This window comes from Hippichthys cyanospilos, chromosome 12, assembly GCF_059441005.1.
Source record: "Hippichthys cyanospilos isolate Australia breed blue-spotted pipefish chromosome 12, RoL_Hcya_1.0, whole genome shotgun sequence".
NCBI classification, from domain to species: domain Eukaryota; kingdom Metazoa; phylum Chordata; class Actinopteri; order Syngnathiformes; family Syngnathidae; genus Hippichthys; species Hippichthys cyanospilos.
Genome location: NC_142380.1, coordinates 13,416,071 through 13,442,196, shown reverse-complemented (window position 1 = coordinate 13,442,196; position 26,126 = coordinate 13,416,071). Strand labels below are relative to the sequence as shown.

Here is a 26,126-nt window from a genome sequence, read left to right as displayed (position 1 = left end):
TAACCCAAATTTGAAGAGGAAAATTGTGTCAAAGGCCGGTCTACCTGTGAGGAGTTTGCATGTTCTCCCTGTGCCTGTGCGAATTCTCGCCGGGCACGCCGGCTTTTTCCCATATTTCAAAAACACACAAAGCAGATGTGTTGGACACTCTTAACTTGTCCTTAGGTGTGGTTGGGTGCGTCGATGGTCTTTTGTCCATGTGTGCCCTGGGATTGGCTGGCAAATAGTTCAGGATGTCCCCCGTCTACTGCCCATTGGCAGCTGGGATAGGCACCAGCGACCCAAGTAAGGTTTGACGGCTATAGAAAATGGTTGGATAGATGTTCTATTTATTATTCATTCATTTAGGAAACATTTTATTTTGAATTTAGTGTGTTACTTTTTTGTGTTTTTGTTTTTGACTCATTTAGATCTTCTTTAACATTATTTTGTATTGTGTGTGATTAAAACATGCAATTTTACACAAAAAAGATTGATGTTGTACTCACCAACTTTTGTGTTAAACTGGTTCGGTCATCGTTTTCAAATGTCTTAATTTTTATTAAACACAAAAGATAATGTTCACTAAGGACTAGGGACAATGTGTAAGATTTAGACCGGTTTTTATTACGGACAGCAGGAGGTGCTGCTTTTATCATTGTCCATAGCTATAACAGACATGGCAGCCTCCGGAGAAGTGCCACCCCCCATATAATATAATTGAATGATAACTAGACCTACGATTATATGTTAAACATACGGTTGGTCGTTAACACATTTACTTGCAAGTGTTTGAGGTTTATAACCATTTATTCCTTTTTAATGAAAAACGGTCTAAATCTTAGTGTCCCTTTAAGGTTTTTGATTGTTTTGTTTAAGCCTCTAAATGACTCAATGCATTTTAAGTTTTATTTTGGTGTTTTTCCTTCTGTAGTCTAGTAAAAATGAAAATCTGCTTCAGCCCCTAATAATTGGTATTTTAATCGGCATCGGCCCTGCAAAATCCATATTAATGTGTCACTATATCATGAAAAATGATCAAATTCTATTTAAAGTTGGGTGAAGCAAGGGTGAAAAAAAAAAAAAAACACCCAGCCAGGATTTTCCATGAATTTTCAGTTAAGTGCCATTTTAGTTTAAACAAATTGCTGCTTAAAGATTTGGCATGGCGTATCAAGAGGTCAGATCTATGCCACCTTGAATTAAGCGAAATCCAAGGCCTTCTCAAAACTATATTGCTCAAGCTGTGTTTTGGCCAAAGCCCCACTGCCAGCTGCGCAAGCAGGAAAAAGCTGCTGAGGCTCACTAACTAAAAGGCCACGGTCATTGTCACCGTATATACAAAATTGTTGAAACGCTATTTCTGGCCGCTTTCATGTAGCCCAAGCAAACCTTTCTGCATCTGTGTGATCATTTATCTTCCACACACAAGCAGATATTTGAGTGAAAATTACATCGGGCATCTTCGTTTAGTTTCATCACCGTTGTAGTTTTCGAGAAGGTTACTTTCTCCATACATGACATCAACAGTAATGGGTTTTCTGATAGCGCTGAGGAAGCAGGCTTAACATGTATGGCAGCACACTCACTAACTTGCTCATTGTCGCCACCCTGCGGACAAAGGATAAATTGCCATTCTACGAGTTAAAGGTAACTTCTAAAATGCTTTTGAATAACTGGTTGCATCCCAAGTATGAGCTTTAAACTGAAACAACTAAAATCCTATCCCTTGCTCTTCAAATATCTGGACACAGACATGACCTAAATGACAATCGCTACCAGCGGAGCTGTGTGAGTAGGTGGATTATGTTTTAATCTCATATTTTACGGTATACAAAGCCCTTACACCCCACACACTGACTCTTACAGTCACCCCAACCCATCAAGAAAAAGTGTGCACAACATAATCTGGTGTAATCTATTAGGGGGACAAAAAAGGTGAGAACAGCTGAGACAAAAATTGCTTTCTTGCTGTGTACAAATGCCGTTCAATGTGATCGCTGGGTTGTTTCAAACAAAATTAAGAACTGTATAAAGAAAAGTCACAAATGAGGCCTTGCGAGCCAAATTTGAATGTTGAAGTAAAATAGTCAATGGTGACTGGTATAAGAACGTAAAGAACAAAAAAAAAACAATACATGTATTTCAAACTAGTTTTTGCAGTATGACAAGCACAAACTTAATCATCAATAATTTACATGACTGTTAATTCAGTCACTTAGCTATTTTACACCCACTTGCTACACAGCACAAAAGGAATGAAACATTTCTCCCCAATTCAGATGAGGGAAACACTAAAGTTTTACAGTTATTAAAATGAAAAGCAACGATAAAGCAAAACTGATCAAGCAATCACATTAAATTGACCTCGTCATACTAGCAGCTGTCCTAGGTCCAATAATGTATGCTTTTTTTTTTTTTTTTTTTTAACTTCCAAAATGGCTTTCAAACATCAGGAGGCTGGAGATAACTTGATTTCCCAGTGCAGTGGCACTGCCGAAACATATTTATTTCCCATTTATTGGGAGAGAAACACTTCAATTTTAGAAATGTCAGGTTCATTCTCATGTCATCACATAAGAATGAGTTGCAATCTGAATATGGAATGGTGATAATTTCAAGAAAAAAAAAATAGTAACATCACTACGAATTAAGCCAGTACATTTTAGATGCATGACTCAATGGAATTATTGAACTCAAGTCCATGTGAGATGCTTGGAAGGCAGATGTGACAGAAAAAAAGGATTATTCTACACTCATCATCAATGGTATTTTTGAAGAAAAGGAACTCATCTTTTCCTGACCATAACACATGAAAGCACACCTGAAAACAAAGCCCGTACGATAAACATGATCCAGAAAGGTGCCGTTTGAAAAGAGCCAGAGGTCCTCTGCGTCCAGGTTGGTGGGCCGTCCTTTCACCTTTTCAATGAGAGCAACTTGCATGGAGACTTTGGGGGGAGGAAGGGAGGGAGGGAGGGAGGGAGGGGCATACGTGTTCAGGATGATGAATCTCACCCTTGGAAAGCTGCTGCCGTCTCAGTTGCTCTTGTGGGAGCAATAAACACGCAATCGCAGCTGCAATCGTCTGCTGGGCTGTTTATAGACATTGCAAGCCATCCGTCCCAGTTGGTTCCATTAGACCATGTAAGAGTTCTGGTTCTTCAGCTTGTCCAGCTCTTTGCTCTGCTGCCTCAGAAACAGGATTCTGTGTTGGGGTACAACGAGACAAGTAGTAGGGTTGCCAAAAACATTGTTACCTCCATTTTAGGAATGCACCCTAATGGAAATGGAAAAACATTGAATGCTAAAACACATCGCCTTCCGGCAGCCAATCGTCTTTGGGAAGAGAATATAACGTTAAGCAGCGTCCTGCGTAGGTCAGCAAAATAAAAGATGAAAATTAAATAAAACTGCATACTATGGCTCTGAATATCATTGATCCGTGTTTTAGCGATTGTTTAAGGGGACACATTTTCAATGTGCTCCAGTTTGTTCGTGGTAAATGCTATAATAATCCGATTCAACAAAGGCAGGCAGGCCTATTCGATATTTTGAATCATTGACATGCGAACCACTACAATGAAATTAAAAGGGCTAGTCATTCCATTCGGTATTACAAACAGGAGTGAATAGATGGACCATTTCATATTATTACTATATATATATATATATATATATATATATATATATATATATATATATATATATATCAAAGAAATTTCACCCCATCATTCTCCTTGCTTTTATAGAATGATAAAAAACCCGCATTTAGACATTTGTAGTTATTAATTTAAAATTATCTTTTTGTTTGACTCATATTGACATTTGAATGCACCACATATGTAGTTAGCGGCTAGCAATAACGCTGGAGACTTGTTCCCTACCATAGAATGACAACATGATTGACTAGCGGTTCCTTAACATCCTTAATGTGCGACTGGATTATTTTTATATTTTTTTTTCTATGGTGGTGTGTTGATGTTGGTAGAGATGTGCTATAATAGCAAAAAAAAAGAAAAAAGTGGCGAGGCCTCAAGCTCGCCACTCCATTACCACTACTACAAAGGCCAACTTCAAAATAACAGCCTTTGACGGCTGTTGCATTTTTCAGGCACGTATTATTTGGCAAGATTATTTTGAAGTTGGCCACACATTGTTGGGTTGTCATGTGACCTCCTGTGTGCGCATAACAATTAAAAAAAACTGTTCAACAAAAAGGTGATTTCAGTTCATCAAGCATTTTTTGCGATTGAATTTGATATGGGGGCAACACTATAAGATAGGCAGTCTAAGACAGCCATCATATAGAGTTTGTTGGCTTACCTTTGTTCCCTCAGTGTAGCCTGAATTTCACTGACTCGGACCAGCGAGCGAAGGTTTTTCATCTCCGTGCACAGCTCCGACATGTACAGGTTGCCCATGTTGTGGATGTCCTCACGCAGCCGGGCCGCCTGGCACAAAGACAAAGTTTATAATCACCTCATCTCTAGCGATCACAAAACATAACACTGCCTTGACATTTGCCCGTGATGGTCAGACAAGAATGGAACAGCTGCAATTCAGTAAATTAAACTTTAATTATTGCAATATAGTGGGAGAACAGTAAAAACATTTCAGCACAAAAGGCACACATAAACTGGATGTCTATGATCCAGTACTCCTTGAAAGTCGGTGAACCCTGATTATTATTGTGGAGCAAAACAAACACCTGTTCAAATTTCAATTCGTAAAGCAAAAATTCCAAACAACGGACAGTTGTGCACCAACATGAAATTAGATACATTTCCATCATTTTCACCAAACTAAAAATATTTTTTTTGCAGCAATTACTTGGACCAAGTGTCTTCACAGATGGGTTGAAATTCCTAGTGGTTGAGGAAGCAAAGGTGTTGACATGACGTTACAAATGTGCTCAAAAGTTCAACCAGTGCTAATAGAAAATTAATGTTGAGAAAATCAGTGTGGGCAGTAGGTCATAAACTTCAGCTGTTGTTGTTCTGTATTTATTATGCAGAATTTTAGAGATGTTTGGAGTGCTCATTCCGTATATTTGTCGTAATTCCCAAAATTGCAAACACTTGTTTCTCACTATGTCAAAGTTTGTGGACGAGCCAGACGAGGCCCGAACTTAGTCCTGGTCTGTTTGAGACATTAACAACGGAAAGCAGCTGGAAAAAAGTTTTCGGTCCGTCTGTTGTCTGGCTACCTGTTTCTCGGTGTTCTCTGAAGGCCATCCTTGGATATGTTTGATGAGATTCTCATCAAAATGAGCTGCCAGGGAGGGGGTGAAGGACATAGGAGCGTCAGGATGACTTTGACTGGTGCTGCTGGAAGTGGGATGGGACGACGTTGCACCAGCGGTGTTTGATCCCATGGAGAGAATCTCCTGGCTGCAAGATGATGTAACAGCATGCAAAAGGTTCAACTTCCACAAGAGTTGGCAAAGAAAGCCCAACACTGGGCTCGATTATTCAGCATATTTCATTTGTAGCGCATCTCCTGCCTACTAAGTACCTTCTTTGCTGGAGTGTCCTGGGGTCTTCAGGACGCTTCTCTGTGGTTTGAGCCAGAGGTGCTGAGCCTTGTTTAGCTGAAGATGTATTGCCCTACGGAAACAAAACGTGTGGCACGCATGGGCAATATGAACAATATACACAAGAAAGAGGGATGTGAGTCATCATAAATAGGCTGATTCAAAACGGCAGAGCAGTTTAGAGGCAGTAATAGGGTTTCTCACCCTCGTCTGCAAGGACGCGATACTGCTCGGGTGAGCACTCAGAAGATTCTTCTGGTTGCTCTGCGGTGTGCCATTCCGTGGCGACACGTAAGGTCGCGGTGACGAGGCGTCCGACGTCAGAGATGCGGGGGACTGACTGGAGTGCTGGGCTGAAGATGTCAGAGAAGGGCAGCCATGTAGAGGGTAATGCATTCATGTAGCATGACCAAAGTGTAATGTGCAGAAATGTGCCATGGAAAAGTGTCAAATATTCTTCACTTAACTCTAGAGAATGTGCGTAAAAAGACCTGGTGCTGTAAGTGATGAATATATTAATCATCAATTATTATTTAGATTAGTCACCAATTCAATGAATTCATTAAATCTATTATAATTTGTTATGTATACAATATTAATATTATAAAAATGAAATAAAAAAAAAAGATCAGATTTTCAAAACATGTTTTAATTTCCATCACTTAGTTCAATAACAGGACATTTTTAAATCACTTTTAAATCATTGGTTTGGGCCAAAAGATAAAGTATTGGTTTCTTTCTCCGAAGAAAGAACAGATTTGTAAATAAGATTAATAAGAAAATAAGATTAATAAAATGATCATTCAGTTTGCTGAAGAATTTGGACAGTATCTCCAAACATTGAATTATCAAATACAATAATTAAGTGATTACCTGTTGCATTTCTACATCTTAAAAAAATAATGTATTTTTTCATTTACCTATGCCAGCAACGTATCGTGACAAGAACGTCAATTAACTGCTTATCAACTCATCAATCAAAATTTAAACTCGATGGCCACTAGATGACAGTAGGTAACATTTGACCTGTGAATCCACTTGTTGCCATTCATAAAACAGCATAAAAGCATTGTTTTCAAGTCAACGGGCCTGTAGATCACACTGGTAAGCACATTTTTGAATGAATGGGGCCAAGATCTTTTTTGAAAATGTAATTTTTGGGATATTTTTGTTTGGCAGTGTGATGTGATAATTTCTCAATATAAAATATGTGCCTTGGCTCAAACACTATTCAAGACCTTTTGCTGTTGTCGTTGTTAATTGTTATTACAATTAATAGCAAATGCCTTTAAGGCATTGCAAAAGGAGTAAGTCCATGATAGAGATACAAAGTTAACTTCCAGAAATTTAAATTTGTGTGTGAGTGTGTCTGAAAGTCAATGACAACACGGTGAAAATTTATGAAAGTTAGGGCATAAAGGACAGCGGGAACTTTGAAATATGTTTTTGGTTGGCACCGGCAGATGGTGAGGAACAGCGCGGAGGTCGTACCTTGGTTGGCGTGCTGAGCGGCTGAGAGCAGAGCGGTGATGTTGAAAGCGGGTCCAGCAGTGAGGAGCTTATGAAGCACAGACCGCAAGGAAGCTTGGGTGACAGCAGCTGCCAAGACTGGAGGGAGGAAGAGGGCAAAACACACACACACACACACACACACACACGAAGGTGAGTGACACACAACATGTGAGAGCAACACAAAGTACCGCAAAGTTAGAAAACACAGTGGAAATACCGACAATACAGAGCTTATCTAAATTCAAGGTTTAGATGCGTATGTGCATCCAATTAGCGCAACCTGTTTAGGAACACTGGTGCATAGTAATCGAGACTACAACAGGTTCAAAAACACAAATGGGTTTGTGTGCGTATGGTTGGGATAAATAGGGGATTTGAAGTAATCTTTGGAGTGCAGTCTTTCTGACATCAGGGGGCACAACTTGTCAGGCCAGAATAAGGCCTGGGCTAGGACACCTTATAATAAAATATTTGGGTGGAAAAAAAAAAAGTATTCAATATTTTTCTTTATTAAACAAACAAATGATTAGGGGAAAAAGAAAACCAAATGTATATGAAATTATTAAAAATAAGATTTTCCGCTCTCTTGAGACTTACTTTAAATCTCTTGATATCAAACCAAGTCTTGATTAAAAAAAAAAAAAGGTTGAAACAGTACATTTATTTTCTCTGTCAACATCAAATTTAGAGAGTCAGACTAGTGCTAGTTCCATATTTACGACTCTTCCACATTCTTCAGAACTCCGCTAAATATTTGTGGCTTAGAAGCACACAAATGGGTACTTTATTGGTTATAGGACTCAAATATGCATTTAAAAACATTCAGTTAAGAGTGAGTGACTGTGAATACCTTCCACCTGCTCCTCTTTTGTCACAGAATACAATTCATGTCTCCTTTATTCACAATCATGTTGTCAGTGTACGTAGTGTGTATCGGTGAGCGCAGCTATGCGCCAAAATTGTATCGTTTTCCATTGATCCCGTGCAAAAATCTTGAACTGGTCTCCAAAATCGTTGAACCTGAGTTAATGCTATCATAACGCTGACACCAGTTTTTTTTTTTTTTTTTTTTTAACATGCTTGGTGGACTAACAAGATGTTGAATCTAACCTATACATCATTCTAATGACAGGATGACCAGTAATAAAAAAGGTCTAATAGTTAGGCAAAACACATTTGGCACTCTTACCCTCATTGAGCTTGGCCATGTCCATCCCGCCGTTGTTCATCTGCAGAGTAGCTTGAAGCGCAGGCAGGAGCTGGCGCAGGAGGGCTGGGTCCTGAAGCAGTGCTGGTGATGAGGACTGGGCACTCTGATTTAACTGCCCGGTAGAGGAGGAAGAGGAGGACGAGGATGTGGTAGATGTGGTGGAAGACGGGTTTAGGGTCTGAGAGGAAGAGGACATTGGGGCAGAAATGGATGCATTGGACTGGTCTGCTGAAGTGTTCTCTGCCAAGACAGAACAAGCATGATTACTTTCAGAGAAATAACCAGCAGCAACAAAATGCATGTTAAAAGTGAGTTTGCACAAAACTCATCTTTTAAAGTGTCTCTGATAAACCAAAGTAACGTTAAGTTCCAGTAGATTTTGTTTTGTCCGTCAAAAGGTCTGAAGCTTTTGCACTAACATTGAGTGGTGTTTAGAACCCCCTCCACCTTAAGGTCCCAGTTGCAACTGAAAAAGCCCACGGTGTGGAGGGAAACTGTTCAAAATACCAGTGAATGTTAGCACAGAACCTTCTGACTCCTTTCAGACAGCAAAGAAAGAAAAAAAAAAAAAAGAAAATCTAAAGTTCATTTGGTCTTATCACTTTGAGCTGACTCCAATTTAATGTGAGAATGTGATGAATTCAAAACACCACATCCCCAAGATATGACAAAGTTTACACACTTGTGCAACAACATTATTTCAGCTATTTATTTTCATCCATCTCTAAATAACATTTTTTAATTGGTTTGCAAACTGAGGTTATGAGTTTAACTGAGGTGAATGTTCTACAGTGGTTTCATCTGGTCTCACTTTTAATATCAATATCATAATAACCTCTCATCTGAGGAATATGGGTGTATATTATGGCTTAGCATAAGCATCATTAAATGATTACCATCCCCAAATGTCTTTTATTGACTGAATGCCAGAGTTCCTCAAAACATGGTTAGCATGCGGTTATGACGATAGTTTTAACGCTCCGTTGCATCCTATCGGATTAAAATTTCTGCAAATAAGCCGGAGCGCTCACATTTGTCTCCTTTGGGAACTGGTGAACTAAAGCAGAACAGCACAAAGATTTAGTCCGCTAGCAGACTTCAGCATGACTGAGTGGAGAATTAAATTTGGATCGAAAGGGGCTGATTGATGTAACAATTCCAAAATGTTGATCTTTCCTTAGCCAGTAAACAGCGGCCTGTAAATTATCAGAAATATGGACACGATATTTTTAGAACTTGCACACACGGGCTTCCACCTGTTAAGTCGCATAGCTCAGTATAACTCAATTACTGTATTAGAGAATTCACACCAATGTAATAGACTTGATTATGATCGGCCGATATTTGCCATTTTATGCGGGATTGTTGATCGGCTGTAATACCGTAGTAAGTAGACTGTAATAAGCCTGTAATAAGTAGAATTTTCAAAAGAATAGTCTGATGGAAATTAATTTTATAATTATATTTTATATTACATTATAATTTTATAATCCGGAGGAATTGTGAAGTTTAAATGAAAATAACTAAAGCGCTTTATTGCAAAATATACATTAATTTCACATGTGTGACAAATAAACTTGGGAGTTGTTTAAATTCATGACAGAATTCAGCACACCTAGAGCTCTTCAGCTCGCAGCATGTACATGAGTTGCTATACAACATGAGCTGCAAACAGATCCTAAAAGACAATAGAGCTTTATTTTAATTGACTTATTAACAACCTTTTATTTTAGTTTCAGAAATCAAAAGCTCACGTGTGTGAACAATGTTATCACAACGATTTACTATTGTAAACTGCACTGTTCACGGTGGATGTTAAAAAGTGTTACAAATATATATATATATATATATATATATATATATATATATATATATATATATATATATATATATATATATATATATGAAAAAACCCTACCCTTTTTTTCTTTTAAACTACATCCATTGCAATGACTGCATCCATTGATAGGCCTAAAGTAACAATTTTTGAACACCACGCATCTGCTTCTGTCTTACTTGTAGTTTTGTCCTGCAAGGCCTCTTGTCTGTAGTCCATGTCCCTGGGAAAACTGTTTGCTGCCAACTTGGCTGGGTCTTTCTGCCGTTGCTCTCTGGAGTAGATGCAAAACAGCAGTTACAACGTGAAAGAACACAAAAACACACGTTTTTGTAAGTGGTGCACCCATTGCTTTTGTAATATACTAAGAGCAGTTAATACGGTTCTTGGTCTAATGTACACAATGTTTGAATTTCATTTAAGATGGCTTGCCTCTCCAACAGATCCTTGGGCTTCTCCCACTGGGAAACCTCAGTTCTACAGTTGTAGTAGTACTTTTTCCCAGAAGAGCTGATATGCTCTGTCCAGTCATCTGCTGGGTCCTGGGCATAAAAAAAGCAAACATTTCATGAATTATTCCCAAAATGTGCACATTTCTATTCATTTTATTAGCTCATCAATAAAATGCTGCGCACTACAACACTGTTCCCAAATAAAACAAACACCAGTCGCACCAAGATCAAACCAGTTCAGTGAGCGCTCAAGTCTGATTAAAGCTCGGATGCCTGACAAAAACAAAGTGAAAGTGCTTTTCTGAATATCACTAAATGGTTTTGTTACTCCTATTTGAAGTTTAAATCTCTGTTCAAATGGGACACATTCAAAGGAGTATTTTGATTATTTAGTATTTAAAATACAAAAAGGAAAATTGTTATATTTAGTTGTTCAATAATTCCATTAGTCTTTGAAAACGCTGCCTGAAAATCACATCCTATTACTGAAGTATTTTTGAAACCAAGCCACCACGTCGACGTTCCCATTCTAAATATTTGGTAAACACTGTGTGGGATACAGTGTGAACTTCTCTTATTGGGAAAACTTTGTTTCCAAAAAAAAAAAAAAAAAAAGGAAGATGACCGTCATAGAAGAACAGATGTTTGACCTCTGTGTGCTAAGTTAAACATATGGAACAACTTCAGTGGGTCATCCTTTGAAGGAAAACTGTCTGCAAGTTTTAATCGCATATTGTAGTAGTTTTTACTAGATTCAGGATAAAGTCTGACCAATCTCTTACTCTATCTGCAGGTTTGCTCTGAGCCGAATGCGAGTCGGCGCCATGATGGGAGCTGTTGTTTTGGGAGTTCTCGTGAGGAGATTCGCTGGTCCCTGCAACAAAGCCATTCGTGGTGTAACACCAAATGCAAGAAAAGAACTGCACACAATATGTTAAAGATCTATATTTGGGGATAAAAACAATGGTTAAACATTCACAAAAAAATACTTAAATATTTTGGGTTGAATATGGTTTCTGTGCATTCCTAATACACACAAAAATGTTTTATTTTCCTCTAAAAACAATTAAAGATAAAACAAGGGCCTTTCTTCCAGATTATGGCCTACCATTTTTAGCTCGAACTGCTTGGGAGATTTTTGCCTTGCCATGTCCTGCGCCGTCTCCATGTTTACTGACAGGACTTTCATCTGAGCGCCGCAGCATCTTATAAGGGGGCGTGGACTCCGATGAGCCATCACGCACCTTGTCATATCGATGAAGGCTGCCGGTCTGGCTCTTTGGCTGAGATTTATGGGTCTGAAAAGAAGAAAAACCTTAGATTGATTCTGATGTGTTATAGGAACACATGTTCAATGTGTTTGTAAAAAATATTAATATATACACACTATTGCAGTATACATTGTACCTAATTTGAGGCAGTACAATATGCTATATTGATATAAGCAAGCTTCTTTGGTAAAATGTACCTATATCGTCTAAACTACCAATTTCTGTACTAAAACGCGTGTATTGGAAAAGTCTTCATTCGCCATGATAATGAGGAAGTCTGTTTGGTTTTCTCTTTTAATCGTACCTGATAGGATTGGGAATCCCTTCTGTCGGTGCACCTGTGCAGACAAGAAAAAAAACTGTAAATAAAAAAAAGCATTGCTGTCTTCTTTGATGATACATATTTTCGAGATATAATGTCAATGGCTACTATCTGATAGCCAACTTAGCATCGTTCGATTATTTATCTTCCAGCTGCATTCGAACACGTGACATTGTCGCTTTAATATTTGTTAAAGCTTGGTAATTTATACGTTTTAGCTCTGTATGAACAGCGAACGGCAAAGCTCCAGGAAGCTGCCGCTACTCTACACCGATAGCAAATTGGTAGCATTTAGCACTAGAGGCTAACCGCTATCAGGAACCACAATTCAGCCAGCGATTAGCGGAATCGATTCAAATAGAATGCACCCAAAGCATCAAATATTACAATATTAAGCTGGTGTTTAATTTACCCATCACTGACTCTTGTTGGTTTCCTTGCATACATCACCATCAAGGCCGAAGTGATGTGTGCGTGTATGTGTGTGTTAGCGAGATGGAGGAAACCGTGGCCTCCCGTCTGCCTGCTCTGCTCTCACTTCTCTTTTCTCAAGCTTCCTAGATACACTTTCTTGAGTCGGACAAAGACCTAACAACAGCGCACCGACAACCAGTGCGGCATATCGGGTGGTGTCGAGTTAAAACCCTTCTGGGAGCATCATTTGGGATATAGACACACGGTAAGCTAGGCTCGGTCGGTCGATGTCGCTAAGCAGAACACAGCGGTGACGGGGAGGGGGAAACCAACACGAATTCCACTGTAATGTTTAGCAAAGCTAAGTTCCGTTTTGTTTTTTTCAAAATAAAATTATTGCTGCGTTAAAAATAAAAACTTCTTGAAGACAATACGTCAATGTTTTAATTGAAGCGTAAAGCAAATTTCATGTGCATTTAATAGACTATGTTGGAGGAGTAAAGTAAAAAGAAAAAAAAGAAACGAAAAACACATAGACACATTTAGGCAAGTTGAAAATCTATGGGTGCCAATAGAATAGGTCAACATCAGTAGCATGTTATGATTATATAAATGCGATATATATAAGTGATAGATTCTTGATGATATACAATATCGTATTATTCCTTTATCTATATTGCCGGACATTATGTTGAAGAATAAAAGTGTATTTCCGGTAATTTTGTCGTTGTACAGAATGAAGTGACGTAGTTAGAAAAGGAAGCTTGTCTGTGATGCCTCTGTGGCGATTGTTAGCGACACACCCACGTTTGCGCTTCTCTCTCCATCAATGGCCATCTCTTATCACTAAACGTTCTGGGCTGAGTTTTTATTCGTATATTTTAATTGCTCAGTCTTTTAATATCATGTGATTGTGTGCAGATGGAGAATAATGTGAGTGTTTTATAAGACTTATGTACACTTCGTAACCCTACTCTATTCCTGTCCTCAAGAAGAGAATAAATAGTGTACCGATTGTGCAGCTGTGAGTGGATGTTGAATTTAGTGGGCTATTTATTAAATGGTGCATGCATGGATGTTGATGGTTTTGGTACAACTAATAAGGATATTTTCAACAAATGATCATCAATATAGTCAATGGAACATCAATTAATAATATTCTAAGTATTGTTTGGGGTAATAATTTGAAGTTTCAGAGTCAGGCATACTGTGTTTGCAGGAAGCTTCAGACAAATTTAAATTGCTCTTGTTTTATTCGAAAAGAGCTCTTCCCCAGTGAACATACATTGGAGACAAATACAAAAACTTAAATAAAACTTTTTAAAAAATCGAACAGTGGCTGAAGTCAGGCCAAATTTGTTTTCATTTAGTGAGACAGTATTATTTTTTTATGTGAAATGGATGTTTGTATTATTATATTTTTATGTAAATTAATGCATCATTTTATTTTATGTTCTCATCCCTTATGTTTCAATTCTCCTAAACCCGATGCAATACATGCAAATGCATTTGTGATCCAACCTTGAGACACCCTTTAAATAGCAATGATGGAAACATATTTTTTAAATTAATACATAAGTCTCAATCAAATCATTATTAACTTAAAAGCAGTTTCATTTCCAAAAACATGCATCTTCAGTGTTATAACCAGATGGACATGAACCCACCAGATCAAAGTAAAAATAATGGATTTCAAAGAACATCCGTGGCCTGATGCTGCTCCGATCCATTTCAATGTGTTTTTTCTTTAGTGGCGAAAATGAACAAGTGTAGGCTATTATGTTCACCACCCCATAATTGGTGTATTGATTGTTTGCTGGCTTGATTTAGGTCAGCACTGACATATATTGAGCGAATAAGGGAGTCTGTTTTACAATCAGGCTAGAACACTTTACAACTTCTCTGTGCAAGTGAGTGTGGAAAACATTGTGACCTGCATCCCATATTTGTCACGTCTGGTAAGTGTGATTCTGCAATATTTTTGCTCATCTTGATAATTGGCATGCACGCTGATTAGCCTTTAAAATATTACCACAGACACCAACTATAGATAGCCATCCTTCCATCTTCATACAGTATATGTAAAAAGGCTACCTTTTCTAAAATGATACTGCAACATTGTCAGATAGTACGTGTGTTTGTTGTGTAATGCAGTGGTATGACACCTAACACAATGAAGAGCTGTTCTTCACCATTCCATAAAACATAGTTTTAAATAAAAGCAGAAGCAATAAAATGAGTATCTGCACCGGAATGATAACTGATTATGCTTAGTTTGTTATGGAAAAATAACATTAAAAAAAGTTAGATTAAAAACTTACTTAAACTAAATAGATTACATATTTTCTATGTGGGAGTTTGGTTTTCCATCAAACACTTCTACACAAGAACTTAAAAAAACTAAATTTTGTCTCCCAAACAGTTCTACCCACGAACTTTTCAACAATTAAATTAACGCTGAACAGTCTCACACAAACAATAGGGGGCAGTAATATATCAGAAGACGGGTTGTGTTTCCTTCCCACAGTCTTCTCCCAATATTCACTGTAAATCATATTTAACGTGTGGTTTATATATATACAGTATATATATATTGCTGTACTGTACTTTTATTTAACTTTTTCAGTGTGAAGAAAATAATTACCAAAAATGCAGAGATGTTTCTGTTTTAATCGCCAAAACTTTTCCGTCTTAACCATTTAAATGAACCTAGATGTCTGGCACTGTGTCTCAAACTGACCAAGAGGAGGACTACCGCTTCCTCCACAGCACGTTAATGGAAAAGAAGCTGCACCTGCTTTTTAAGGTGATGTTCTATCTACATTCTAAAGATTGTTCACGTTCTTGATTTTTTTTTCATATGTGAACGTATGGCATTCCCTGCAAAAGACCTGAAATGTACAATATAAGTCCAAGTAATGAGAGTTGTTCTGATATCGTACAATTGGTCAATTTCAAAGGCACACCTACCGAATGACATGCTGCATTTACATGAAATACAAGTACATGCATAAACACACATAACAGTCTGCGTGTGTGTGTGTGTGTGTGTGTGTGTGTGAGAGAGAGAGAGAGAGAGAGAGAAAGAGAGTGCGAGAGAGAGAGAGAGAGAGAGAGAGAGAGAGAGAGAGAGAGAGAGAGAGAGAGAGAGAGAGAGCACAAAATTTCTGGAAGGGGAAACCCAAATAGTGTCTCTTACCAGAGCAAGCCAGTCATTATATCATGTGACTGATTACATTCAATAGATTACGTGTTCCTGAAACAGTGCTCGTCAATTATTTTTTGCAGTCTCCCAAATAAAGACTAAACATTTTGCAAACCTCTCCACACACACTCTCTAGTGACTATAAATGAGATCATTATCTATGAAAATTGTCTAAATATACCCATTTTTTCTTTTTTTTAACATTAACAAAAGGAAGAAAGCCATTCAAATCAACTTTCAAATGTTAACGTTGCCCTTTTACAGTGTTTATAATTTATCCAGAATCTCAAGAAAACTAGCTTGAAGTGCATCAAAGTGCCTAATAATAGATGCCGATCTTTATTCAAACTAGATACTTTTTTTAACTAACTGAACTGACTCGTGTGATGCTAGAAAAAATTACTCGCAATTGCATAAATAATAATATTGTAAATGTAAATGAACAGTAAATTAACTGGAACGTTAACATTAATATCTTAAATATTTCAAGCTAAAGAAAAAGGTATGAAACATTGTGCTGATTTTTTTTAAAAAATCTAAATCACATAAATCCTTAATGTGATTTAGAAAAAGATGTTTACAGTGATCGAAAAATTTAATAACTGCTGCAGACTTTGACAAAGACAGCATCACTGCACTACCTGATGCCAAAAATGTGTAATTACACTACACAGCGCAAAAGCAGAGCTTGTTGCTTATGCGCCTTCCCAACCATCGCATCCGGTTGCCCTGAGACAATGGTTACTGAAAAACAAAAACAAAAAAAGTCAATACTTTGCGGAACCGTGATTAAACGGTACAAATCTTATTGAGGTTTATTTAAATGCCGAGCTACAGTAAAAAACAAAACAAAACAAAACGAAACAAAAAAAAACAAGATCAGAGTCATAAAATAAAGTTGCTGTAACTTTTAGTTTCTTGGAAAAAACACATCAAGTCATGATACAGCAGGACGCACTGACAGTCTGCATTTTTTTCTTGAGTTACCTGCGATGGGTGATGGGGACAAACGCATTTCGCAGCAGAACACACACAAAACAACTGCAAACTCATTGACAAACGCAAAAAGCTGCAATCACAAAAACGAAATGGAAGGAAACCTACAACAAAGCATGCGAAAAACAACAAAAACATCGAGACGAAAGGGATTATGTATAAAATTTAGAGACAATTAGTGGTGAGAAAAATATTCATTTATTTTAAAAACTAATATTAACTTTCTTAATATGCAAAACCACATATTCTATCACATATGTTCAAACAGGTGCATTGACTCTTAACTCTTCAGATTCCAAATTTTGTACAATGAAAATAAAAGCATTCTATTCTATTGTATTTGTATAATATGACCCTTCAAGATTTTGCTACTTTATAACAAGGTTTATTTTGAATGCCTTGTGGCTGCTGTATTTTGTTATTTAATGTTTACATTTCAACCAAGTGTTGTATGATTTTACATGTTTCTAGTTTGTTTAAAAAGGAACATACAGATTAAAAAAAAAAATAGTTTGATCTCTCAAGTTTAAGGAGAGCTGGGATATAGTTTAGGCTGTAACTGCTACCCCAAATGAGGTCTGAGGCCAGAGGTCAAATCACGGTCTTCCTGGGTCTTCCACACAGCAAGACAGAGATATTCCCTCGGTTTTCTCTAAACAGGGAACCAGTCCATAGTTTTGGCCAAAACCAGCATGGTTAGGCTTCAGCACATCCGTGTTTTTAGCTAGGATATAAAACATAGATGAAAGAATTATCACTACGTAAAATGCAAAGGAAGACTCAGACAAGACCAGTGGATTTCCCAAATAAGGGTAACTTGAGTCATGAACATAATGTAGTTTACTCCCACCTAAAGCATTCACAAAGCAGTCCATACAGAATATTTATTGTCCCTGCAGATCCATGAGCGGCTGAGGCACTTTGTGAAACGAGGACCTGCTCCCGTCCAAGTGCGTGCAACCAGCCTGGTCTCACACGTAAGTGACCCTTCCTAGACAGTTTTTGCAGACAATCACACAGCGTTAAAGATGCCCGGATGACTGCAGAGACATCGGGAAAAATTTGTCATGGTTTGAATAGTTTCCTCCTCCTTACAGATCGCTTTACTGTCGCAAGAAGCTATGAATGGGGCGCAGGATTTTAAAAGGAAACTGTATCTCTAAACTCTGCGAATTGTGTCTGGAAGCAGAAGCAGCGTCATTTTTAATTTGGATGCGGTGGGTTCGGTCACTGAGGGCAGTGCACAGGCTGCTAAACTCATTTCGTGTAATGTTTCACTTTAGAGAAATGCAATTAATTTCACGTTTAAGACAAAGTGACAGCGCCCACACACACACATGCATACGTTGTTTACCCTAAGTGGCACAGCCCATCTGTGATTTACCTCATCCACCACCTTTTTATGTTTTACTTATACTTTACCTAAACAATAAACTTCAGTTCTCTTTTCCCATCATCCTCAAAACAAATACCCACAAACCCCTGCCATTTTTCCATACTGACCATCAGCTTCTATCCTCATCTCACTCTTACTGCTTCAGATTTCGTCCGACAGCCACTCTCCGCCTGGCTTAAATCATCAGGACCTACTAGAATGGCCAAACCATGGGCCTGTTTCCCCTCAGAGACGCTCCTGTTTGCTCACAGTGGAAACTAATGACCTTCATGCTTTGTGCCTCGACATCTTGAAGCAGTAGAAGTCATTACGCTAACACGCTTGACAAGCGGGCGACTGCGCGCAGACACTGGCTGCCTCTCGGTCAAGGATGTGCTTTTGTATCTGTCGCTGCAGCTGTCCTGTAGCCTTGACGACAGTGGAACTTAGTTGTCTTTGGGGTTTTTTCAACAGTGGTGGACATGAGTTGCGATGAGTTGAACAGGATCAGTTTACCGGTGTGCCACTGTAATCCAAATCTGGATGAATTTGACGAAACATTCCAAATTTCCACCTGTCAAGAATACCTCGGAACCTTAATGGGCAGTGGACCCCAAACAGGCAGTCACTCGAAGGAAGTTAAAAAAAAAGTATATAGAATTGAATAACAGAAGAAGCATGCGCAGCGTAAGGTGGAATACAAAAACCAAAGGAAGCAAAATACAACATAAGTGGATGTTCAAAAATAAAGCATGACACAAAAACGGTTGGTAAGATTCAATATAAAAAAAAAAACAATAGACAAAGAACTCAACTAAAATGCGACACAAAAACTGTCGAATTGAAAGAACGAAAATAGACAGGAATAAAGTAAAATGAAAAGTGCGACCCAAAAAACATCGGGAATAAATGGTATCAAAAGAGAGAGGGAGCGGAGCTCACAAAAGAATGATAAAAAGTTTCAACTCAAAAGGTCAACCACGAAACATTCTTGGAACTAAAAGTAGGACACAAAACGCATGGTAAAGATTATACTCAGAAAGTGATGAGGAAGTAAAGTTTTTATACATAATTTTATAGATATGTACATATTTCTGCAGCTCATAAAATGTCTGTAAAACAATCATGACTTACCAATTCAAAAGCAAATGTGTGACCATTTTAACCGACATGTGACCACCTCTAAATGTTGTGCATATACATATATATATATATATATATATATATATATATATATATATATATATATATATATAATTTTATATTTTTTATATATATATATATATATATTTTTTTTAAGACTATGTCAAAACAAAATCAGACCGGCTTTGAACAAAGTTTAAACATTTAATGGGACTGTAACCGCTCTGCAAGAATACGCAAAAAAAATAACCGAGACAGAAGTACTATTTTCCTAAATAAAGCTGTAAAAACACTAAATGTGAAATAATCATTACAACTGTATTGTCATATTATATCATGAATCTTTGGGATCAATCATAATTTTTTTGCCTCCAAAAATATTCACTTTTCAGAAGACCCTCAAAAAACAATTGTTTATTGTTTTTGCTTTTTTTGGTTGCATCATCAAAACAAGCAAGCCATTTTCAACAAGAATGGTGAATAATTTTTATAAAAAAAAATAATAACAAAAAAAAAACCCACATGTGGGAACTGACTAATAGTATAGATTTAAAATGATTTGAATTATTAGTATTTGCCCAATGACTGACACATTGTGAAAGTCAAGCTCTCAAACTGCCATGGTAATTTCCTTCCAAGTGCACTTTTCAGAGTCTAGTCTTGGAGTCTGGTCTTCAGAGCCTGTTTTTTTCGTCTATATTCTCCAAATCTAGACGCTGATGTTCACCGTGGTTACATTTGATTTTTTATTAATATTTTCTACCACCTAATTTACACAGTGTGCAGAGTGCAAGGCTAAAATAATGCTAGAAAAAGAGCTTGGTACTGCAAATATAAATGTAGTTAACCTCCAGTTTTCAAGTAATATGCTGCTTGTTTTCTCTATTTTCAGATATTTGAAGATCTGATCCACCATAACTGGAGAGAGGAAGTGAAAGAACTTTGTGCCCTCTTTTGCAAACCTCACTTCAAGGTGCAGTTTTCATCAGTGAGGTTGGACAGATTTGCTCAGCCTTTTTATAAACACTATCAATATACTAGTGTCATATATTCAGCTGATAAATTAAGAGTTTCACCTCACATATTAATTTAGGATTATCAATTTCCTTGAGAATGCTATGTTATTTTAAAACAAAAATTGCAGTTCCTTTTGTTGTGCCAACCTAAAGCGTTTTGTTGATTCAAATCCAAGCATGGCTGACTTGATGGACATTCCTTTTCTCAGGTCAAACAAAGTACATTGTAGTCAGGATGTCAAGGCATTGCTATAAAATTGCAGCACCAAGAATCCAATAATACGCAGCACATCTCGGCACGACTCAACAGTCCATTCGACTCTCCCCTTCAAAATGCTACCGAGAGTGACTGAGAAAATATGCCACATTGAACAATCATCTCCTGTATTTACTCCTCAGCTTGTAGCACTTGGCCACAATATGTAGATACATTTTATATAACGAACAGTGTGTTTATTTTCATCTTCTCAGGTTGATTTGTATCCTCAAAGGTCACAATTTGGATTCTGACAAAATAGGCCAGCTGTAGTCCTGTTTTCAATTCATTTATTTTCTACAAGTTTACTTTTGAAAGTGACTTTCAAATACAACGTGAACAAGCAAGGATGGTACATTATCTAAAGATGTAGACATTTTATCTCCTACCATGTTGCTAAATAAGCAATTCAAGAATTTTACTCTGAAATATTCAAAGTGTAGACACATGCAATTTGCAGTAAAAGCTTTTAACACTTGGTTTCCGACAGTTTCCTCTTATTTGGGTCATGTGAAACACTGTAGCAAATTTGTTGAAATTGATTGCCCCTCTTTCTCCAAATGATGTTTTTCTACCTTCAATCAACCAAAACCTCTCACTTGTGTTTATTAGTAGTAACTGATGTGAAGCCTTATTCAGACACATGTCCAGACTCACACAGTTGTCCTGTGAGTGAACTGACAACTTGCAGGTTTGTTTGAACAGTCTTAATGACCTGCTTGTTCTTGGCCGAAGCTCAGGTACGCAAGCATACTTAGACGCCATGTTTTAATATAGTATGAATGAATGTTTGTTTTGTTTTTTTGAAAACTTCATTGTAGCCTCCGGCAAATCCCAGGTAATAGCAGCGTCTTGAGCAACTGCTGATAGACAGAGGGATGACAAGTAAAACATTTGACAGATTTGCTGGATCACTATTATACGATTACAGGCATATAGCGAAAAGGATTTATGGTAATGTTGAAATTTGCATTGAGAATTCAAACACAGAGCAACATTTTCCTACAGCATGCCCAAAATCCTTGAAGAAGGATAGGGCCTTAGGACCCTACTCGCTAATGATAGTATTGTTTTTTAACTGTTTTGCACTCACCACATGGCATTGAACATGTTTGAGTAGACCCACTCAGTGGTGTCAGGAATCCTTCCAGGTGGCCTACAGGCTCACTGTACATTCCAAATATAATCACATTTGGCATATTGCAAACAAAGTGCTGCATAGGTCCTAATGGGCTGTAATGGATCAGACAGGCCAAGAGAACATGTTAAAATGTTTGCACTTATTCACCTCCCGAGACCTTCTGGTTTGTAAGTGAGGCTGATTTGCACCTGCCACTTTTTTGTTGGAAGGTGACTGAATTCTCACTTGTATGGTTCTAAATATGGAAGGCCACTGACGTCCATGAAGACCATATATCGTGGTCCAAAGTCGGAAAAGAGTGGAATGCGCTCGCAGATGAGGTCCTGCGCCACATGAACATTTTGGCTGAATGAAATTTGAGACCTTAAAGAGGTCGTTTTCCTGAAAATCCCAAAATGGATATCTCTGTCAAAGATTTGTATTTTCGTCAATAACTCAAAACTAATACAATCCAGTCAAGATACAAGTGGACAACAAATTGGTTTGGTCAGTTCCAACCTGGTGATCGAATGTGTCATTTTTTCAGATGCATTACATCTCGTTCAAAATTTCTTGCTTTGATATAATATGATGATGCAATTAAGATCTTCTTCCACATGCTGACTGTGTTTTTGTTATCGTTGTCTAGGGTCTTATGTTGGTCCATGATGCAGTAGCGCAGAGGGATTATGAGCCTATTCTACCACAAGTACCCGATAGCGTCATAGAGGATGATGAAGATTCTGTGAAGATTGTCAGTCTGGTCAAGACCAAGGAACCACTGGTCAGTAGCTACATACGTCACAATTCTAAATATAAAAGATTTTTTTTTCTTAAAAAAAGAAAAAAAAATAGTTTTTGGTTGATATGAATTGAAGTTTGCCATATGATGTGTAGACTCCTTTAAATGTACACTAAATGTATGTTTCAAATTTGTCCTGTAGTCCATGTACATACTCAATGCACACTAACCAGATGTATAAACAACCTTTTTATAAATATATGTATATATTCACACGGCCGCATACTAGGATAATTGCACTTAAAACTGTGCCATATGTTCTGCAACAAGACATTTAAAGGCACTGTAATGCTCAAGTAGCCAAAACTGGCAACTGCAATTAGGCTGTGCTGTCATTTGGGCACAAAGTGAAAGTCATGCACGTCAAGATATAAAGCAGAAAAAAGATTTGGACCAGGCACTAAGCGAACATAAGAAAATGTTCTCTTAGCAATGTTGTACTGCAATAAAAAAAATGACAGCATTGTTTCTATGGATCGCATATGCTGGATAGGAGAGTTGGAATATTACTGTCCGGTCAAAACCGATGAACTAACTCGATCATTTCAGCATTAACGTTGACTGAGATCATTCCTCTGCTCTGTCTGATAGAAATTAACTTTCATGGCCGGTCTTTAATCATGACTAATTTTCTTGGTCCTACTAGAACGTCACATTTTGCCATGTTCCAAACTATTGTCACTTGTATCTGGAAATTTCCTGGCTCAGGTAGAGCTGGACTCAACCGGGATGCAAGTTCAAAGAACGCAAGGCCACAAAGTCCTCTAAATTTGTTATTTTCCTTCAAATAAAAAGGACCTGAACTTACTGGATTTAAATGTCCATCAAGGTCTATATAAAGTACTTATAGTGATTGTCTGCTGTGAGTAATATTTTCCAGATTTTTTTCCATGAGCAGATCCAGTAGTTCATTAGAAAATCGCAGCAGCATATTCAATCCCCATGGATCCTCATCAAAAGTTAAGCATTTGTTTCTTATCATGTAGTCTTACTTCCCATTAAACGTTTTTGACATCTGTTAAAGAGAAGTGGAACATTTCAAAAGTGGTTGTGCTCATTTTTATGTATCTCAAAGTGAGTTTATTTACTAACATGAAATACAATATATCAATAGCATTCAGGGTAAATCTAAGAATGCAGTAATTCACTTAATGAGTGGCATTTTCTTTGCTCTGTAAGAGAAGATTCAAACCAATAATGGAGAACAGACGCTTGTATCGATCCCAAAAGTGTGACCTTTGTCTGACATGCTCGTTTTGATTGATCCAACATGTCGCAGTTTTCCACACAACGGGACTACACTCTCATCTGGGCTCATTGTTGTCAAGTACACAAGATGCTTTTTCCACTCTGATCTTCACTGTTTTTTTTTGCTTTTTTTTTTTAAATAATGCTGATTTGGATAACCTTCTCCAGTGGTGTTATTACATGATGACAGCCGTCTTAACGCTCCCATCTTGATACAAATAACCTTCATTGGAATGGTGACATATCATCAGAAGCTCAACATGTTATTTTCACCATCAATTGTTGTACTTACCACATCAGCTCCTACACATATCACTTTTTAGGGTGCAACGATCAAGAAGGATCAATCCACAGGGGCGATTGTTGTGGCAAGGGTCATGCGAGGAGGTGCTGCCCACAGGAGTGGTAAGATTAATTCAAGCTTATGAAAGTGTAAACCATACATATTAAATGTCTTTAAACGAAGAGTGCCTTTGGATGTTGTGTTGTTCTTTACTGCAGTTGTTGAAATATACAATATGTTCCACTCTGAAGGTCTGATTCATGAGGGAGATGAGCTAAAAGAGGTCAACGGCATCTCACTGGATCGGAGAAAACCTAAAGAAATCCTTCCTATGCTGGTTAGTCTCACTGTGTTTCTCTGTTTTATGGTTACAATGCACTGTTTTTACTTAAAATTGAATGTTTTGTCCATTTGTTTGCACAAGTGTTTCCTCAACCCACAATGGTTCATGGGCTACTTGGCCCGTTTATACTGAATGGCTAATGTTCCAAGTAAAATGCTGCTATTGTGCTATTTTAAAGCCATTCTACAATAGAATGGCCGACACTCATTAAGTGGGTAGGAAAATGAATGAATGACCGAATGAAAGAATGAATATTTGTTGAAATCTCAGTGGTGTTTTTGTTCATTAATAATTAATAATTAAAATTAGGTTTAGTGATGTCAAGTGATGGAAAAAGGAGCGTTTTATTAAATAAGGTATGTAATTGATTGATGTAATCAAGTATCTTTTTATCACACCTGAAAAAAGGTCTGAGAAAAACCCTTGAGTTTTTTTTTTTTTTTTTTTTAGATACATTGCATTATTGTGGTGGATCAAAAGATGATACAACAACAAAAAAATTGTCATTTATTATCTTTAAAAGTTGCAGTTATAGGTATCTTCTACTGTAATTGAGGCTAATCCCTGTATACATAAGCAACAGTTTGCTTCAACCATCAGGAGGAATTGTGCTGGGTTTTTTTTGTTTGTTTGTAATTTTTATCATTTGCCAAATTATTAGAAAAAAATCAATTTTCATGTCTTCATTTGGCCTTCCCACCCACAACAGGAGCCTATCAAGTTATGCCAAACACAATGACAGCCAATCAATGTGTATCCAGGATGTGATTGACCTTTGTTTTCTAACCCCAAAAAACTTTAGCACAAGAAGCCTGTTGTATGAAAACGGATCTAATCGGGATACAAAAAGCATAAAGTTATAGAGATTCAAAATTAGATTGATTAGTGCAACCTTGCCCAATACGTGACTAGAAAAAAAAAATCCTCGGACTGTAATCATTTGATTGCAATCAATTAAGTCTTTAAATGTGACACTTTTAATTACGTTACTCAAATTTAATGATTTGCTATTCATTGATTGGGTTAGATTTTTTACTGATTCAAGAACAGTAGAAATATCACTTAACGTATACTTTCTTGCTATTTTTTTTTCATTTTTCATTCTTATTTCAGATAATCAGACAATTTTGATCAATCTAAAAGAAAAAAAAAAAACACTTCTGGATTTTTTTTTTTCTAGTATTGCAATGACCTATACAATTGTATCACCCTTTCTGAACCTGTGGTACCACAAGGCTTTTGCGGCCTTGTTCAAGTCCTGCAAGAAAGAATCACTGAAATACTGGAAATGTTCAAACAGTGTACAATGTTACAGTGGCTTTAAATGTTATTTTGTTTAAATCCCATTCATTACATTTGTTAAGGACATTTCAGTTGTATTTTGCACAATATAGTTTCCTTTTATCTTTCAGAACCATTCACAAATACTGTATCTGTTTTGGTACACTTTTTATACAATGTACAGTTTGCGCAAACATTTGAAATAAACTGTTATCTAAGTAAAGTTGTTATTTTCTCACATTTAGTTTGAATTTCATAACGGTGCGTAATGTACAGTGCATTTGCTCTAGGATAATGTATGACAAAATAAAATCCACTTTTGAGTCGTTGGATAATGGTTATAACAAAACTATACAGCTGTTGTGTGATGAAACAAAATGTCTCATTGAGTTTTTACAAGTTTTGGACAACACAAGACAGAACAACGAAGTATTTCCTGTTTTGGCAACACAAACAATACGTGTCAGTAAGATTAATTTCATGTTAGTTTTATTATTTTTTTTAATATATTCAAGAAAAATATGA

The 26,126-nt window shown here is 37.2% G+C and overlaps 2 protein-coding genes across 3 annotated transcripts in view; one reads left to right on the top strand and one right to left on the bottom strand.

Annotated features, from left to right (window-relative positions):
- Positions 1-1,767: 1,767 nt before the first annotated feature.
- On the bottom strand, positions 1,768-12,848 carry LOC148414972 (WW domain-containing adapter protein with coiled-coil-like). Its single transcript, XM_088430301.1, has 13 exons — positions 12,532-12,848; positions 12,102-12,135; positions 11,635-11,824; positions 11,309-11,400; positions 10,507-10,616; positions 10,254-10,348; positions 8,217-8,477; positions 7,007-7,123; positions 5,720-5,868; positions 5,497-5,588; positions 5,189-5,372; positions 4,306-4,433; positions 1,768-3,187 (listed from the first exon to the last, which is right to left on the bottom strand). Exons 1-13 carry the CDS (start codon positions 12,570-12,572, stop codon positions 3,118-3,120), a joined length of 1,563 nt encoding a protein of 520 aa, XP_088286427.1. The 5' UTR covers positions 12,573-12,848; the 3' UTR covers positions 1,768-3,117.
- Positions 12,849-13,403: 555 nt separating this feature from the next.
- The window catches only part of LOC148414971 (MAGUK p55 subfamily member 7-like), a 28,122-nt gene continuing 15,399 nt past the window's right edge, over positions 13,404-26,126 (top strand). Inside the window, exons 1-7 of one of the 2 annotated variants that reach the window (XM_088429395.1) lie at positions 13,404-13,466; positions 15,247-15,339; positions 17,634-17,711; positions 20,145-20,225; positions 22,294-22,428; positions 24,018-24,099; positions 24,229-24,314. In XM_088429395.1, the coding sequence (XP_088285521.1) occupies positions 13,455-13,466; positions 15,247-15,339; positions 17,634-17,711; positions 20,145-20,225; positions 22,294-22,428; positions 24,018-24,099; positions 24,229-24,314 (567 nt within the window). In that variant the 5' untranslated portion in view covers positions 13,404-13,454. Of the gene's footprint in view, positions 13,467-14,363; positions 14,492-15,246; positions 15,340-17,633; positions 17,712-20,144; positions 20,226-22,293; positions 22,429-24,017; positions 24,100-24,228; positions 24,315-26,126 lie in introns of those variants that run through there. The other variant, XM_088429396.1, reaches the window with a different exon arrangement.

Coding starts and splice junctions, on each gene's coding strand:
- LOC148414972 (XM_088430301.1), bottom strand. CDS start 12,572: ATGGTGATGTATGCAAGGAAACCAACAAGAGTCAGTGATGG. Junction 8,478..10,253: donor CTTGCAGGACAAAACTACAA/GTAAGACAGAAG, acceptor CTGTCTTGGCAG/AGAACACTTCAGCAGACCAG. Junction 3,188..4,305: donor GCTACACTGAGGGAACAAAG/GTAAGCCAACAA, acceptor ACCCCAACACAG/AATCCTGTTTCTGAGGCAGC.